At 48.9% G+C, this 17,726-nt stretch overlaps 2 protein-coding genes across 4 annotated transcripts in view; both read left to right on the top strand.

The window, feature by feature from the left end:
- The first annotated feature begins 1,839 nt into the window (after window positions 1-1,839).
- On the top strand, window positions 1,840-8,499 carry LOC139049304 (uncharacterized). The gene is made up of 3 exons (XM_070524681.1): window positions 1,840-1,916; window positions 3,233-3,352; window positions 8,288-8,499. The coding sequence occupies exons 1-3, from the start codon at window positions 1,910-1,912 to the stop codon at window positions 8,497-8,499; spliced, it is 339 nt and encodes a 112-aa protein (XP_070380782.1). The 5' UTR covers window positions 1,840-1,909.
- A 6,242-nt stretch (window positions 8,500-14,741) lies between these two features.
- The window catches only part of LOC139049036 (cell death abnormality protein 1-like), a 29,536-nt gene continuing 26,551 nt past the window's right edge, over window positions 14,742-17,726 (top strand). For 2 of the 3 annotated variants that reach the window (XM_070524118.1, XM_070524116.1), the window contains exon 1: window positions 14,742-17,606. In XM_070524118.1, the coding sequence (XP_070380219.1) occupies window positions 17,423-17,606 (184 nt within the window). In that variant the 5' untranslated portion in view covers window positions 14,742-17,422. The remainder of the gene's footprint in view (window positions 17,607-17,726) is intronic. The other variant, XM_070524117.1, reaches the window with a different exon arrangement.

Raw genomic sequence — 17,726 nt, 5'->3', positions numbered from 1 at the left:
AGGACTCCTGGCCGTCGTCTAGGTGGGAAGTTAAAGCCTTCTCTATATCTGTTGGACAAATAAAGTTTCACAATCCAATCCAATACCCGCCGTAGTTGCTTAGTCGCGCGTGTGCGTGTGCGTGTGCGTCTGTCTGTCTGTCTGTCTGTCTGTGTCTGTCTGTCTGTCTGTGTCTGTCTGTCTGTCTGTGTCTGTCTGTCTGTCTGTGTCTGTCTGTGTCTGTGTCTGTCTGTGTCTGTCTGTGTCTGTCTGTGTCTGTCTGTGTCTGTCTGTGTCTGTCTGTCTGTCTGTCTGTCTGTCTGTGCGTCTGTCTGTCTGTGCGTCTGTCTGTCTGTGCGTCTGTCTGTCTGTGCGTCTGTCTGTCTGTCTGTCTGTGCGTCTGTGCGTCTGTCTGTCTGTCTGTCTGTCTGTCTGTCTGTCTGTCTGTCTGTCTGTCTGTCTGTCTGTCTGTCTGTCTGTCTGTCTGTCTGTCTGTCTGTCTGTCTGTCTGTCTGTCTGTCTGTCTGTCTGTCTGTCTGTCTGTCTGTGTGTGCGTGTGTGTGTGTGTGTGTGTGTGCCACACACACACACACACACACACACACACACACTATGCCGACTGCCATTGAATCTAACGGGATGCTCCCGAATAAGCAATTGATTGATCGGTGGAACAATAAAGTTTTCAATCTATCAATTGCCTATTCGGGAGCATCCCGTTAGATTCTACGGCAGTCGGGCCGGGTGACATGACGTCACGGATTGAAGTAAAAAAGCCTTGTGCTATGTATAGGTGGTGTTCTCCCAGTCTGGTGCTCGGCGACTGTACGGGCGCTCGCAATGATAAAAATTTGCATCGCGGGAAAGGAAATAGCTGTACCAGTGTTGCCGTTCGGCAACTAACGCGTCCCGCAGATCTACGGATCTAACCTTATCTAGACATGATCTAATCTAATCCATCTAATCTATAATCGCAGATCTAATCTACTGCGCGAGGAGCATGCTCCCTTGGCATTGGCGCCTTTGCTTATCGGCAGTGAGAATTCCGACCGCCACCATTCACCGTTAGCGAAAACGGGATGAAAAGCTCAAAGAAAGCTACTCGTGTTAATAGGTCCCTTACGTACTTCAATAAAACAGTTGTAAATGGATTATTCTGTGTGCTGCATACCATTCCTTTCTGAACACGTCGTCTGGCGCAAATTCAATGCAATAATATTTTATCTTCCGCTTCGCCGGCTTGGGCTTTCGTTACGCTTTCCAATCAGTTTCGCCCCTTTGTTCACTGGCTTTCCGCTATGGGACTGCTATTACTAGTATTTGTAACATTGCCCGTGACCACGTTAAAAATTTTGAAAAGTACCCCCGCTTTAAGTTTCATCCCCATCACGTGGAAATTATCGCTCTCGTAATGAAGCAGACGCGCCTCTTGTCTTCGGTGGCAGTTTGAAGAAGTCAAAAGTATTGAGTGGAAGAATATTACAATGTCTGGATTCTTCTTGACCTAGCAAGCTCTGTGTGTCGTGTTGCTAGTGAGAGGTAAGCATGTATTTTTGCTCCAAATCGGGAGCCTACATATTTGGTGGAGTCTTCCAGATCAAGAGTCGTGTTTTCGCTTATCGGGGTGCTTCGCCGCAACACACACACCCTGCACTAGACGTTTGCAGTACTTAGAGCAAACCACCCGGTTAACCGGACCTATATACTGCACACCACTGCCGCACAATATGTGCATCCATAACTTCATATCTCGCGTTTTAAATTGATTAGAATAATATTATGTAAAAGTTATTTAAAAAGCAAGTGCTTCCTCGCGGTACCCCTATAGTAGTGGGTAAGCGCCATCCCGTTGTAACAAGGAGAAGAAGAACGACCCGTCAGATGATCTCATCTCGTATCGTCTCCAGGTTTCAGACAGCGTGCATGAGTCATGACTGGTAGGTCCACAGTAGTGGTGCGGCGCACTTTAAATGCTTGCTGACACTGTTGTGATCGCCTAGGTTTTTAGGAGGAACGATCGAAGTTACACAAGTGCCTTATGCATGTCTGTTCGGTGCCTGCCTCCGCTAACACTAACTTCGAGCTTCCCTTCCAAGTGCTGTCTCAGGATTACTGAACACAGCCTTCGGCTTGTAGTAGACAGACGTAATAATCGCTCTCTAGAGGTGAAACTGGTTCAAGCAAATGAAGAAAACTTCCAGTGCAGGCCTTTTGATTGGAAGGCTTACCTTTACCGTTTGTCGTCCGGAAGACAATAGTGGCATTACACAATGTTAACTGCCGTTAGGACACCTAAAGTGCGTGTGATTGTTTTGGATTAGTGTAGCAGATTTAAAGGTCGTGTTAGAGATTTGAAGCCAGCTGTTGTGAGTGTCATCGTGTCCAGTCGACCACGAAAGCCCTCAGACAGGCGTCCATTTGAGGATGTCGGACTCCAAAGATTGCGAAGTGAATCTTCTTGCTAAGGAAAGTGTTTTGGTGCCAATTACTGTCTTCGGAGCGCCAGCGTGTTCCGCCACACACCCTGGGGTCCGATAGAACGATGTTCCTGCCAGACTGAATATTGCCTGGCTTCAGTTTTGTGATAGCAGTTCTTTCTCAATAAGGCAATTATCCATTCTAACACACTTAGGTAATTAGGCTTGTTAATTTTTCAACGTCACTCTCAGTTCGACATCCGCCACGGGTAATATGGCGATGCTGTGAAAAAAGGATAAAAAAAAACGCCTTTCTAATCTGTTGCGGTGTCTCTTCGTTCTCGTTTTTATTTTGGCGAAACTTCGGTGTATTTCAGGTGGTTTAACGGACGATACAGGCGATTTGTCTATCTGGTACATGTGATTGGTCGGTCTGTAATATAACAAAATGAAATGACTGCTAATTAACGGCACTGTAACTGTCTAACAGAGCCTGCCGACACCTGAGAGGCGGTCAGAAATGAGTTGTGTGTGTCTACGTGTGTGTGTGTGGGGGGGGGGGGGGGAGTGGCGCTTCGAAAACTTTTGTCGCTGTTCCACTTGTCATAACTTGTGATCGTTTCTGTAGCAGACGGAGCAGAGTAACCCGGTTTTACTGCTAGCTTGTCGCCAAATATTTGTTTAGTTTCGATGTTAGAAAAATCCCGAATATTTAATTTTTGAATACGAACATTTAGTGTGTCTAATGTTCGATTCGTATTCGAAACTTCGAACATTCGCACCACCCCATACTATAATCTGAAACGGAATTGTCTGACTGAAAATTCTATCTTTAGGCTCAAGATTCCGACACGAAGTACCCGACGCAGCAAACGTCGCTGTGCCCGGAGCCGCATCCAGGATTGGTGGCCGTCGTCCACTATCGCTGTTAGCTGCTGCCGTGCTCGTAATCGAAGGTTCGTGTATAGAGAATTTCTGCAGCTTGTATCACCAATAACTATTTCGCTTATCTTTCCATCGAGAACAGAGTGCATGCACTGCTTGTGATTATATTCCGGTAGCAGTCGCACAGACGTTCGAGCGGTACTCCAGACGTCAGTGTTATGTACCTGAGTTGCGCTGCCTCGCTGGGTACTATCGTGAAGAATGCCAAATCCCGCCTGCTTGGCGTTCTCAGCCAGTCAGAGATAGGGCAGACGTTCTCCCAGCCAATCAGAACTGCAAAGGAGACGAATTTGAACAATATATAATACGTATCACCTTGTAATGACGTTGAAGAATCACAATGCAAAAAAAAATGTGACGGGAGGCCTTCCCTCACAGACTAGGGAATGGGGACAAGTGGCGAGAAAGAGACGAGCGCAAACCTACAACTGAATCTTTGTTGACGATTACGGTGAAGAAAAGAAGACTAAGAGAAGAACATGTACGACGGGCAGGCGCTAAACCTAAACCTGTTTTTCTCTTAGTCAGCGTCATTGTAACGCCCATTTCTTCAAGTGTGTTAAACCAACTCGCCCACATCAAGCTTCTGCTGCTTCAGATTATACGGTGAAATTTGCGCATAATTAAAATAGATATGACGCGTGCATTTGGTTGATTCCAAGAAAGCAACAAAGAGTCTTTAAACGAACAAGTTGGTTATAAGAATGGTGCCACGTGATGCACGCACCAATGTACAGTCGAACAAAAAAGTTTGCGGACCACGGCATCTCAGAAAATTCAAAATGTACGAGCAGCCTTTAAAAGCAGCAAGTAAAATTGTGCATCACAGTGCTGTTCGCATATGCCACAAAAGGCTAAAAGTGGGAGTAACAGGCTGTGTCTTGAGACTGAGGAGATATTCATCTTTGTGTCAGATCTTTTGGTCCGTAAACTTTTTTGGTCAACTGTACGTTGCTGCTGCGCCCACACAAAAGAAGGATCGCGTAAGAAAATATGTGTGCACGCGATTTTGGGTGGGAAAATAAGTAGGCCCACATAAAACCAACAAGCAGTGAAGCCAGCAAAACCATAAGGGTAATTAGCTGTGGCTGAAATTGAAATGTTAGAAGATAACGAAGAAAAGAGAAATCAAAGTGGAAGAGAAGATCATTTGTCGCCGGTGGGGAGCGAACACACAACCTCCGCATTACGCTATAAGGTTGTGGGTTCGCGGTCCCCACCGCAGACAGGTTATCGCTTCGTCCACTTTCCTTTCTTTTTTTCTCCATTATTGCCTACATTTCACTTTCAGCCGCAGCTAATTACCCCTGCGTTTTCGTTGGCTTCGTTGCTTGGTGGCTTTATACGGGCGTAATGACCAAAAAAACGAGCCCCTATGTTTCCCTTCATCTCGTCCGAAAAGTACGTAGGCCAGACAGAAAGGTGTCTCGATGATAGGCCTATATCGAACACGGTAATAACGTTTATAGGACAGTGCAAAGACATTTAGGAGTCAATTGCAAGGATTCTGGCTGCCAGCCTCGTTTTAAAGATAGCATGCCGGTCGTGAAGAACCAAATGCGTCAATACCGCATCCATTGAGTTAACGCACAAAAAGAACTGGAGAAATGACGGGGAATGCGGGAGATGGAAATTCAAGACGATGAGCAAAACGTGAACAAGGTGAATGCAGGAGCCAACGTTTCGACAAGTGGACTTGTCTTCGTCAAGGCGACATATATCGCTTTCAAGGCGACATATGCTTTGTCGCCTTGAAGGCGACAAAGCGACATAAGCATATGTCGCTTTGAAGAAGACAAGTCCACTTGTCGAAACGTTGGCTCCTGCATTCACCTTGTTCACGTTTTGCTCATCAAAAGAAGTAGAGTATCTTTCGCAAATTCCGCGCCTATAAAATTAGAATTCCTCGGCCCTTTTTGGGCAAAGCAAGGTTTTTCGACGAGTATTGCACGTGCCAGCATTCCTTCGTTTGTTTAGAGGTTGTTTGTTTTTCTTGGTATGAACCAGACGCACGCCACATCTCGTCAGCGCACAAGCCGCACGCTGCTAGTCAATAAAAATTCAATTGAAACTTTGCACTTCTATCTGTCTCTCTCATCGCTTGTCGCCATCCTCAAGTTTGTGCCCAAAAATCCCTGTCGTCATAGAATGCTAACGACTCAATCGCCCGAGCAAGTACCCTACAAATTCGCGAGATAAACTCTATATTACGCGAACTTGCATCCACAAACCAAACAACGCTCAAAGCACAACGATAACGCCAATCACAGTCTTCGATCGCCGAAATCCAAGTAGATGAGCTCCTTTGGCTACGAAATCCGCGACGAGATCGAAGAATATTCCGATACACTGGACACGTTTTGAAGGAGTCCTGACGCGAAATATTCGTCTTGTTTCTGGCTTATTTGAAAGTCCGGTACCTCTAAAACCCCGAAAATCAGAATAATGTCAAGCTTCACTGATTCCAAAATAACTGGTAATATCTTTTCGGCGGCCAGTTTCGGTTTCGTTTCTGCTTTGTTGTGACGTCATGACGCCGTATGTGGTCATGTGAGAGCAGGGCAGTTAACACTCACTCTGGCTCGCTGGATCGTCCGCTGCGCTGCAACATCGTCCTCTTTGAACGAGCAACGGCTACGAGGCCGGCCGAGCAAGCCGGACCGTGTGTCAAAACGTGTGCGACGTCCGGCTACCAGGTGACCACACACTACGTCATGACGTCACAACGCGCTTATCCACTTACCTCTATACCACACACACGCTGCAGTCTCCCTTCCAACACGCAAAGCGAATGCGTCAAACGCCCTATTGAGGCACTAACTTGTCAACGCAGGGTGCAAAAAAGGAGAAGAGAGTTTGCAGCACGGCAAACCCTTTAATGGACGCTGTAGCAGAGCACGTACAGGAGCAATAATTACATCAATGTGGTCCTCGTCACATCTCATCGTGCGACAAAAGACTACTTAAAAGGTGCTCTCCGACAAGTCCATACGTCACAGCACCCGCACGATTCCTAGCTTTAACTACAGCTAACCCAGAAGTGTCCCTGCAGTGGTGCCTCAGCAATTTTTGCCGTGTAAAGCCTTCGCTTTATTTTGGCACATCTTGCGATGCTTTCGACTCGTTCTACTGTTCTTTTAATCCTGTAGCACGCCGTCAGAAAAATCCGCGTCTTCTATATGCCTTGCAAGCACCAAGTTCAAGCACTTTTCATCGTGTGTTCTTCTCGGCTTTGCTAGAATATTAAGCAAAATCGTTTTATTTGAATCGGCGCATAGTTAGAAGACGCACGTTCCAGAAGGCTATCGTTTTGGCAGTCTGTAACAATTCAGCGGGTCACGAAGAGAATAGAATTTGCAATGACCGGCTTATATACTCGTATATGCCGCCCAACAGGTGGCACCAGTATCGCGACGCGATTAAAATGGTGTTGGATAAATGCGTACTCCGAGATGCACAAGAATTCTACAGATACATTTCTCTTGAAGTGGACGAACCAGACGTTATTTAAACTAAACTATGGGGTTTTAGGTGCCAAAACCACTTTCTGATTATGAGGCACGCTGTAGTGGAGGACTCCGGAAATTTCGACCGCCTGGGGTTCTTTAACGTGCACCTAAATCTAAGGGTACACGGGTGTTTTCGCATTTCGCCCCCATCGAAATGCGGCCGCCGTGGCCGGGATTCGATCCCGTGACCTCGTGCTCAGCAGCCCAACACCATAGTCACTGAGTAACCACGGCGGGTTGAAGAAGGGGAATAGCCCAACCAAGGACCCGCGAACCTTACTCTGGGCTCACTGGACTACTCACAAGTGGTGATCATACTTCATCACCCCGTGGATGCATTTCCCTCTTACCTTTCACCCACTTGAAGCCATGGGGCTAATCTCCTTTTAATAAGGCCTTCTGACCGACCCACCGACCAACCGACTGATTGGCTGACTGACGGATACCAAAACGTTGAGAAAAAAAAGAAAAAACAACTAAAAAGCGTCGGTCGCATTCACTTGCGTACGCGCCGGGCACCATAATGACCAGCATAATCATGATGATGAGCAGGAGCAGGATCGTGCAGCATATGAGGGGGATGAGTTCGTCCAGGTACGAATCGTCGTCGTCCTCAGACTGCGGCCTATAAGAAAAGTGAGGGCACAGCGAGGGGAAAAGCTCACTCCAGGACCCCCAGATAACATTCCCCAGATTTGAACGCAAACTCCTTAAAGTGCTTCAACTTAGCGAAAGTAGCTTGATGCGTGGGTCTACGAAAAGTACTCGTCCTCCACTCCAAATTCAGTACAACTACGAGCCGCTGTGTAGCGCTATTTCTTTTATTTGATCAGGCCAAGAGCACTTGCCAAGTACGCCTCAGAAAAAAAGCATTTTCTTTTTTCGCCGACTTGGGTGACAAAGCGCGCGACCGGAAGTTTTTTCTAAAGTGACCTCAAAGTGCTGCCACCGTGCGGGAAACAAAAAAATTGGAGGACGCTTAAGTTTCGCCTTCAAGAGTGGAACGCGACAGCGTTCCCGTCGACCCGCCAAGGTGTGTAAGACAATGGGCTACGGCGCAGCGACTACGCGCCCCGCATCGGACGCGGTGAGCGTCGAGCAACGCCGCGTTCGGCGCGGCAACGAAATGTGCGCCCGAGCAAGCGACGCACGCCTGAGCCTTAGAAACAGCTCGTTCGTAAGGCAACACCGCATTCACTAGAGGCGCTTTTGTACCGCTTCGAAGCGTCGAACTCGTGGCTGTGTGGTAGAGTCTCCGTCTCACACTCCGGAGACCCTGGTTCGATTCCCACCCAGCCCATCTTGCAGGTTGTTTTTTATTCATAAAGTGCCTGCTGGGATTTATCGCTCACGGCCAACGCCGCCGACGCCGGAGACACCGGCTTTTTTGCGACACGAGCTCCTTAACGCTGTCGCGTTAAAATGGTGCGCGCGCAGCTGCCGAGGCGTTCGAGGTCCAGGACGGCCAGTACTTCGGCATCGTGAACTCGAGCGCGCCCTTCGCCAAGGTGCACCTGGTGATGACGGAGAGCAGCCGGTTCGTGCTCAGCGTCGACTTCACCAAGGACGAGCTTTACGGAGAGTTCAGCTTCGCGTTCTTGGAGCCCATCAAGGGAACGACGCTCACGCCACTCACGATCCTCAAGTAAGGTTCGCAGCCAGTGTGAAACGTGTCCGATCCGCAGGGTGCCTGACGGCGCACGAAAGAGCGACGCCGAATCGATTAAGAACGGCACAGGCCGGCACACTCACTCTTGAGAACGAGCCATATCCGTTCTATGCTGAATGAAAGAGCAAAGAAATTCCAAACAAAGTTTGTTAAAGTCGCCGACGTTTCGGAGCTCAAGCGGCTCCTTCTTCAGGTGTGAGTGAGTGAGTGAGTGAGTGAGTGAGTGAGTGAGTGAGTGAGTGAGTGAGTGAGTGAGTGAGTGAGTGAGTGAGTGAGTGAGCGAGCGAGCGAGCGAGCGAGCGTGTGTGTGTGTGAGTGAGCGTGGGATGAGTGAGCGAGTGGATGGGCGTGTGTGTGTGTGACTGAGTGTGTGAATGAGTGAGTGAGTTGTTGGGTGGGTAGGCGGGTGAGTGAGTGAGTGAGTGAGTGAGTGAGTGAGTGAGTGAGTGAGCGTGTGTGTGTGTATGAGTGAGCGTGTGATGAGTGAGTGAGTGGATGGGCGTGTGTGTGTGTGTGTGTGTGTGTGTGTGTGTGTGTGTGTGTGTGTGTGAGTGTGTGAATGAGTGAGTTGGTGGGTGGGTAGGCGGGTGAGTGAGTGAGTGAGTGAGTGAGTGAGTGAGTGAGTGAGTGAGTGAGTGAGTGAGTTGGTGCGTGTGTGAGTGAGTGAGTGAATGAATAGTTTGGTGGGCGAGTGAGGTGCCAATGGGTGGGTGGCTGAGTGAGTGGATGATTAAGTGGGTGAATGAGTGATTGAATGAATAGATGGGTGGGTACGTGAGTTACGAAAGGGTGTGTGTGGGTATGAACGGAAATGAGCTGCCAGTGAGTTTGAAGGGACGTGCGTATATGGAGAGTGAGTGCCTGTCAATGACAGTCAGTTTGTATGGACGTGAGTGTGATCGTGGGGGACTGTCGGCGACGAGCGAGTGGACTTGAGTACGAAGGCTAGTAAGCGGTGACCAATGGTGATCATTGGACAAAAGCATGAGAGCGAGCAGATGCTCGAAACTGTGAATTAACGTGAGCATGAAAGCGATCGAGTGAGTGTTCAGAGTATGTGGGTAAAAGTCGAAGTATGAGTAGCTACCGAAGCGTGTGAGTAGACGAGAAAGTGGGGAAATTTATAACCCGGAAACATAATTAGCGAGTGATTATGGGCTAGTGTCCACTTATAGAGCCGACGTATGTAAGACTAGAAAGATATTGATCATTATTTATAAATTTTACTTAGTAAAAGCTTTTTTTACGCTACTTTAGAACGTAAAGGCCGGACTTCATGCTCTCGTATCTTATCCAGGAACAACGGCGTCAGTAAACCACTTTGGTATCATTAAATCGGGACGGTGGTTTACTGGAAGGACTTGACACGATCGGCTAGGGTGGAAAAGGCATGTCTCTCATGCGAACGTTTAAGTGGCCTTGTCAACAAAGGCAAACGTCACTTGTAGGATCTGACGAAAACAAGTCCTGTTGTTGAACGTTGGCTGCAGAGATATCGTTTGTTCACTCACAGGTGACCGGTGTTACGTCATGGTTTTCAAAGGATTTCCTCCTTTCTGGTCCGTTTCGGCGCAGCAAAAATTTTCATAAATTTAATGGTTCGGTGTCTGGTGCAGTCAGAGCACAATGGTCATTTTTTTATCAAATAGTTAGCTATGTCCAAGCAGACGCTGTAAGGTTATGTGACGTCACAGCATGCTGGAGCGAAAACCTTGGGGCAGCCTCGCGGTTCGCCTTTCACCTTTTGCGTCATGTTTTATCTAAGGAAGCTTCCTGTCACTGTCAGAGTGACCGCTTTGTTATTGTAGAACCGAAATTTACTTGTACGGCCATAGATTAATAATTCGTTCAAGTTTGCTTTCTTTAGATAATTCCTTATTTTCCTAAAACAGAAATGTTTGGTGTAATAAAAGTGAGCATACAATTCTAATGTACTTGAACCAAGCATTAGCGGTCAGCGGACGTCTTGTGCACGCATATCGCTAATTACTGCTGTGTTGCAGTCAAGTAGTCCTAGTGGTAGCCTTACGTCATTAAAATTGAGCAACGCTGCCACTTTTGTCACTGACTGACCCGCTCGATCGTTTTTTTTTTTCAGCGTCACGTAAGTTGACAGTCATTTTTCTGTTGAGAGCGACGTCTCACTTGCCTAGCGCATTATGACGGGAAGTTCCTTATTATGATATGGCGCTAATCTTGTTGCCGTAACGGCTCCGAAACGTATTAGTGGTATAAGTCAGTGGCACAATCACGAGCGCTGAGACAGACGCGAGAGGATTAAAGAGCATGATCGCGGCACTGGAACTCGGTGAAAAATCGCATAGTTTCGTTCTCTGCGCGCGCGACTGCATGATGTGGAAACAAGCAGACGAAACGGAAGTGCATAGCTCTCGCTACGGTACTAAGTAAAGCAAAAACACGCAGGCATTCGGTTTGCACGTTTTATTATTTCTCTATACTTTAATTCGTCTGTTGAAGCAACACGTGAAACAAATAACTGATGTTACCTTGAACAATTCTCGAAGTCACGTGTCACTGGGAGCGACGTCACAGTACTGCCATCTACGTAGGCGCACTCGTGCGATTGACGTCATCGTTCCGGCTAGGAGCGCGGCGGCCGCTTGGGGAAGGGCAAACGGCGTTTGGCATGAAATTCAAACTCTTTCCGAATCGCGTAGGGATGTAATACTTAGCAGGCACGGTTGTTAGCGCGCATCGTATGCACAGCGCTTGCCAGCTCAAAAATGGCCACACCTGGTGAAGTGTCCTTCAAGCGCATGGCCTGCGTACGACGCGCGCCGTCCCGCTACAACGCCTTCTTTTCATCAGCTTCATGGCCTCCGAGATCATCCCCGGGCGCGATCTCGGAGGCCACGTCAGCTTACTATAGTTTCAAATTCGGTGCACCAGGGGTCGCGTGCGACGCCTGCCACGTCTACTACACACTGCACACCGATCGCTACACGGAACAGGGTATCGAGATCTCATCGAACGCAACGTACTTTAATGAGTCTTTAGTGAGGTCCGCATTTGAGAAACAATTGCAGCGAAGCTGCGTACAGTTTCACGACGGTTTTCTTGCGGAGGCAGTGGGCGACGGTGAAGGAGTGTGTGGTGGCGAAGTCTGTATCGAGGATGCACAATCGCATAGATACCGAGCGAAGCGAGCGCATCACGCAAGAACAGGCGTCAGAAATAGCAAACTGCGAAGTGCAAAGAACTCGTATACCGAAGCGCGCTAGAAGGAACTCGGATATAGCGGAGGAATCGTAGCTTATGTAGTGAAGCGTTTGTAAAGTCTCAAAGAGATTTCGCTCACAGCCAGTGTCCTAAGACTCCCGAAGGGTGCGAAAACTCCCTTACGCATCTTCACTGCATTTGATGTACGAGTTGCTCAAATTTTCAAACATCTGGCGAGGGTCTCCATTTATCCGCGGATTTACGTTTCTTCGCAAGCCCGTCCTGAACAAAGCGTATTTCGAGCTCGAAACCACGTGCCATCAAGGGATGCGACAATAATACATCTATAACACTTATGTATCCTCTGTCTATAACTAAAGGTTATTTTTTACAAGCTACACATACAAAAACGTAGCGTTCTTGCAGAAGAGTTCACAGGCGAGGCGGAATTACATTGACGCTAATAGAATGAGCTTCGGACGACTAATTCCCCCCACTCAAATTAATTATTCTTCTATGAGTGCCCTAGGGGCAGTTGTTTAAATAGCGGACTTACAGACAGTCACACTTTAATGCACCCTCATGTTTTAAGGATCATTCATATTATCACGTGACATCAGACCTAAACGCCCCTTTTCAAACTCTTGCTCCCTCTTGCGGTGTAAAATAAACTAAATAAATAGAGGGAAGGCCCGCTCCTACGACTGCATCATCATCATCATCATCATCATCATCAGCCCGGTTACGCCCTCTGCAGGGCAAAGGCCTCTCCCATACTTCTCCAACTACCGGGCAAAAAAAAAACTTATTGGGTTTTACGTGCCAAAACCACTTTCCGATTGTGAGGCGCGCCGTAGTGGGGAGACTTCGGAAATTTCGACCACCTGGGGGTTCTTTCCACGTGCACCCCTAAATCTAAGTACGCGGGTGTTTTCCGCATTTCGCTCCCCCATCGAAACGCGGCCGCCGTGGCCGCGATTCGATGCCGCGACCTGGTGCTTATAGCAGCCCAACGCCATAGGTACTGAGCAACCACGGCGGATTAACAACGGGCGTAAGCCAATCAAAAACTCCTCGCGATGACCAGCGCGAGCAAGCTTGAAACCAAACGCCTCGACCAACTCGCGGCAGCTACAGATACGGGACGCTCTGCCTGGCAAGCATGCATGTATCGCTGTCTATCATGACGTGACACAACAAGAACTTTATTTGAGTCCTGAGGTACTGAGATCTTGGGGAGCTAAAACTGAAGGCTCCTGAAGATCAAGTCGGTGGCGCCACCCAGGATGAGACCGGAAGGTGAAGTCCCGCCGCAGTGTCGTGGGCCCTCTGGACAGCCTGGAGTTGGATGTGGAGATTGCTGCTCTTGAGAGATTCCTGCCATTGTTCTTTCGTGATGGGTGGAGAGGCGTTAAGGGCTGGGCACAGCCACATCATGTGTTCAAAAGAGCACGAGTCGTGACCACATTTGGGGCACGACTGCTGTGAGTGGGCAGAATCTATCCTGTTAAGAGACCGAGGAGTGGGACACGAACGGGTTTGCGGAAGTCTGAGGGTGCTAGCCTGAGGTTTGTTCAATTTAGGGTGAGGGGGTGGAAATGTCCTCCTGCCCAGTCGATAATGGGAAACAATTTCATGGAAAGTACTTAACGGATCTTTGTGGATGTTGACCTCTATCATGTCTATCATGTCTATCTGTCTATCATGTCAGAATTAATTCGAGACATGCTAGCACTGAGAACGTCGCCCCACACTTCTTTACGGGGCGCTGACATCTGAGGCGCAGAGGGATGCACACAGCCTCCACATTGCCTGGACACATCAATTCCTTCAATGCCTTCAATTCTGGTTATGAATGTCTGAAATTACGTGGGATTTCTTTGCATTTCTGTAAAACTGCTATGCCATAAATTGTGACGCCATAAAGGGTTTCCATGTAAATAACTTCCGCGACGTAAATAATAAAAAAAATTGGAGGCTTATCAAGGTTAAGCCCAGTGGATGCGAAGCATCCACTGGGCTTAACCTTAGCGTATCCTTAGCGTTTGGAGGCATCTTGACCGCATACACGCCCGGCGCAAAGACGCTGGCGCGGTTGCGGGCGCACAGAGACTGACGCGACGGCGGGCGCGCGCCGCTTCATCCCTGGCGTGACGTCACATATCACGTGATGCACCGATGGTGGCGCCGCCGCCGCGTTGCGCGCGACAGCGCGAACCGAAGCGTGGAGGCCTCCGCCGGGCGACGTCCGACGGCGCGATATGAGGCCCCATCTGCAGCCGGTGGGACGTCATCACGTGACGTCACATCATGTGATCTCACTTCAGGGTCAATGTTGGCCACCGCCGGGAGGCGACCGACGGCGCGATATGAGGCCCCATCTGCAGCCGGTGTGACGTCATCACGTGACGTCATGTCACGTGGCCTACTTGAAGGTCACTTGAAGGTCAATGGTGGCCACCGCCGGGAGGCGACCGACGGCGCGATATGAGGCCCCATCTGCAGCTTGTGTGACGTCATCACGTGACGTCATGTCACGTTACCCCACTTCAAGGTCAATGGTGGCCACCGCCGGGCTTCGCGCGAAGGCCCGAAACCTACGTTAATATGCTTCGCATAATACAAAAGTTAATTGACCAATTTTCGTTGATTACCGCCGTATTCAGAGATGTGTGCTAACTTGAAGCCCGTGCTTGACTTGATATAACTGACGCGTGGCGGGAACGTGCCCAAGACGCTCATGGTCTTTCCTTCGGGACTTTCACGATAGGGGTCATATAAATCAAGTCAAGCGTAGGCTTCAAGTTAAGATGCATTTGTGAATACGGGGGTTAGTCTTCCAAGAGTAACTTAAGCAGCGGCAAATTAGTTCCGCCTCGCCGTAGAGCTCGTATGCGAAGACGACAGTTGTCTCGTTGTCATAGCCTTTTTTCATTAAAAGAATGTGTTGTCTAAAAAAAGAACTGTATAACTTAACCAAGGGTCAAGGTGCGCGATAATGTGAGACAATTTTTTTTTCTTTTTTTTTCCCCGAAGCGCTAGCAACTTGATGTTCGCCAGTTCCCGGATGGACCTGGGCGGCCGCACGGCGTCCGCCAGTCTTTCGTACACGCTCCCAAACGGAACGCTATTGGTCAACGCGACGATCGTCATCACGCCCTTCTCGTGTGAGTGCGCGCGGGGCGCCGCGAGTAATGTGACGCGGCAGCGTTACAGGGACCCCGCGTCTCGCAAAAGCCGGTGTCGGCGTCCGGCGGTGACCGTGAGCGAAAATTCCCGAAGGATCAGAGAGGTTTGCCGCGTGTTGCTCGCTCCTGGAACACGCGGCAAACAAACCTCCCTGACCGACTGCTTTCTGCAGCTGCCGGCAGGCGGCGACGCGAGTTTATGCCAGCGTCTTCGCTGTAGCAGCTCGCATCCCCTTTAGTGAAGGTGAGTTCGCATTTTTTTTTCTTAGACACCGGACAATTCACTGTGGTGAGTTTTATACTAAACGACGTTGACTCCAAAATGCGATCTTTCAGCAATATTTGATGAAGAACAGGGCAGCGGTGAGCGTAAAACTTTGTTTTCGAACAGGCGCAGCGAGAGATGCAGAGCCCTGTATTCCTTACGTTTGCGTTCCTGTATACGTCAAACTAAAAGTATTCACAGCACGCACACCGTTGTAACTTCCCGCAAATGTGCTTGCGTTTAACGTATGCATGGCGACTAACGCTATTCTAAGAGTGCCTAACAATGTCAAGAACACTGATGTAAGAGGAAAACGTGTATAAGGCCCTGTGGTTAGACGAAGTGTCACAAGATGTCGCTAATCTGCAGCGTTGTTTCCGACTTGGTTGCCTGAGGATAATAACATGCCAGAACAAATATTCGCAACAAGATGGCGCATGTCTCTGCTCCAGCGACATTCAGGAGACCTATCAGCCCATCGTAATAAACGCAAAAATATTCACCCAGTGAGACCCATAGGTGACGTGCACCTTCCATACGCGCTTGGATGTGAAGTGGATGGAAGTATCAAAAAAAAAGGAAAGAGACGGATACGACCAGATCCGTTACAGGCGTAGGCAGCGGTACGCGGTAGATAGAGAAGTTTTTAGAAACAAGTATATTAAGGAATCGTATACAAAATGCTGGAATAAAAAGCATGCGATCGCATACCTGATTAACTCAAGCAGTCTAGGTGACTAGCTGTTACAGCCCAGTTTCAAAGGTGATGCCAATAAATCGTCATCGCCGTCACCGCACACCGGCTCACAACTGTTCGTGTATAGTAATACGGTAGCGTTAAATCTCTCTAGCAAGCAGAGAGTTTCGTCTTGTCTTTAGACGCATCACCGTTTGTGGAATACCACATTGCCGAAGAGGCGATGGCAGCGGATACGCCGGTAGCGACATCTCGGCGGGCAGCTTAATCAGAGAAACGCGCAAAGTTAATAGCTTCGCATGCTCGAAGCGCACGGGCACATCTACGTTGGAAGACGAAAGGGTCCCAAGGACTTCGGCACAAGCCTCGGGCTCACGTCTCGCACGTAAAGCCCGGCCATCTTTTGTTTTTGGCTGGTTGCTCGGGCTAGTTGGCGATTCATGATAAAAACGACGTACAGCTCGAAGGAACAAGGATTGAGATCACACGCTAGTTGGCGATTCATGATGAAAACAACGTACAGCTCGAAGGAACAAGGACTGAGATTCACACGCTAGTTGGCGATTCATGATAAAAACGACGTACAGCTCGAAGGAACAAGGACTAAGATCACACGCTAGTTGGCGATTCATCATAAAAACGACGTACAGCTCGAAGGAACAAGGACTGCGATCACACGCTAGTTGGCGATTCATGATGAAAACGACGCACAGCTCGAAAGAACAAGGACTGAGATTCACACGCTAGTTGGCGATTCATGATAAAAACGACGTACAGCTCGAAGGAACAAGGACTGAGATTCACACGCTAGTTGGCGAATCATGATAAAAACTACGTACAGCTAGATCGAAGGAACAAGGACTGAGATCACACGCTAGTTGGCGATTCATGATAAAAACGACGTACAGCTCGAAAGAACAAGAACTGAGATCACACGCTAGTTGGCGATTCATAATAAAAACGACGTACAGCTCGAAGGAACAAGGACTGAGATTCACACGCTAGTTGGCGATTCATGATGAAAACGAGGTACAGCTCGAAGGAACAAGGACTGAGATTCACACGCTAGTTGGCGATTCATGATGAAAACGACGTACAGCTCGAAGGAACAAGGACTGAGATCACACGCTAGTTGGCGAGGAGGAGGAGGAAAGAACTTTATTGTGTGCCCTGCGAGTTGGTGGGGAGGGCCAAAGGGCCCGCCTAGGTGACGGCCAGGAGTTGTTGGGTCCTGGCGGCATCCTCGGCCCGCTGGACGGCCCATAGTTGATCTTCGAGGGCGGGGCTGAGCAGCGCGGCTTCCCAGCGCGGCTTCCCAGCGCGTGCGAAGGCTGCTGCTAGAGACCGCGTTTTCTTTATTGCTATTTAGCCCTCGGCATTCCCATAATATATGCTCCAGAGTGGCTCTGGACTCACATGTTCTGCATTTGTCCGTAGGATATACATCCGGATATATGATGTGCGAGATCGCAGGATTCGGGTACGTCCTAGTTTGTAACTGCCGCCATGCGACAGACTGCTTTTTTGTCAATTTTGCGTGAGGTCGCGGGAATATGCACCTCTGTAACCTATAATGTTTCGTAATGTCATTATATGTTGTCATTCTGTCCACCCACTCCCACTCATTTACCGCACCGTCACGTCCGGAGGGTGTCGGGGCGTCACCTGCGACTGCGGCTCGGTCCGTGAGCCCTCGAGCCGCGTCATGTGCCGCCTCGTTGTTGCCGTCCTCCGCGAGGGTGTGAGCGGGTGTCCAGGTGATATATATCTTTCTTTTGTAATCTTGGCGATTCATGATAAAAACGAAGTACAGCTCGAAGGAACAAGGACTGAGATTCACACACAGACACACAAACAGCGTAGTGTCTGTCGCAGTC

The sequence above is a fragment of the Dermacentor albipictus genome, chromosome 8 (assembly GCF_038994185.2).
Source record: "Dermacentor albipictus isolate Rhodes 1998 colony chromosome 8, USDA_Dalb.pri_finalv2, whole genome shotgun sequence".
NCBI classification, from domain to species: domain Eukaryota; kingdom Metazoa; phylum Arthropoda; class Arachnida; order Ixodida; family Ixodidae; genus Dermacentor; species Dermacentor albipictus.
This window is presented reverse-complemented; position numbering and strand designations above follow the sequence as displayed.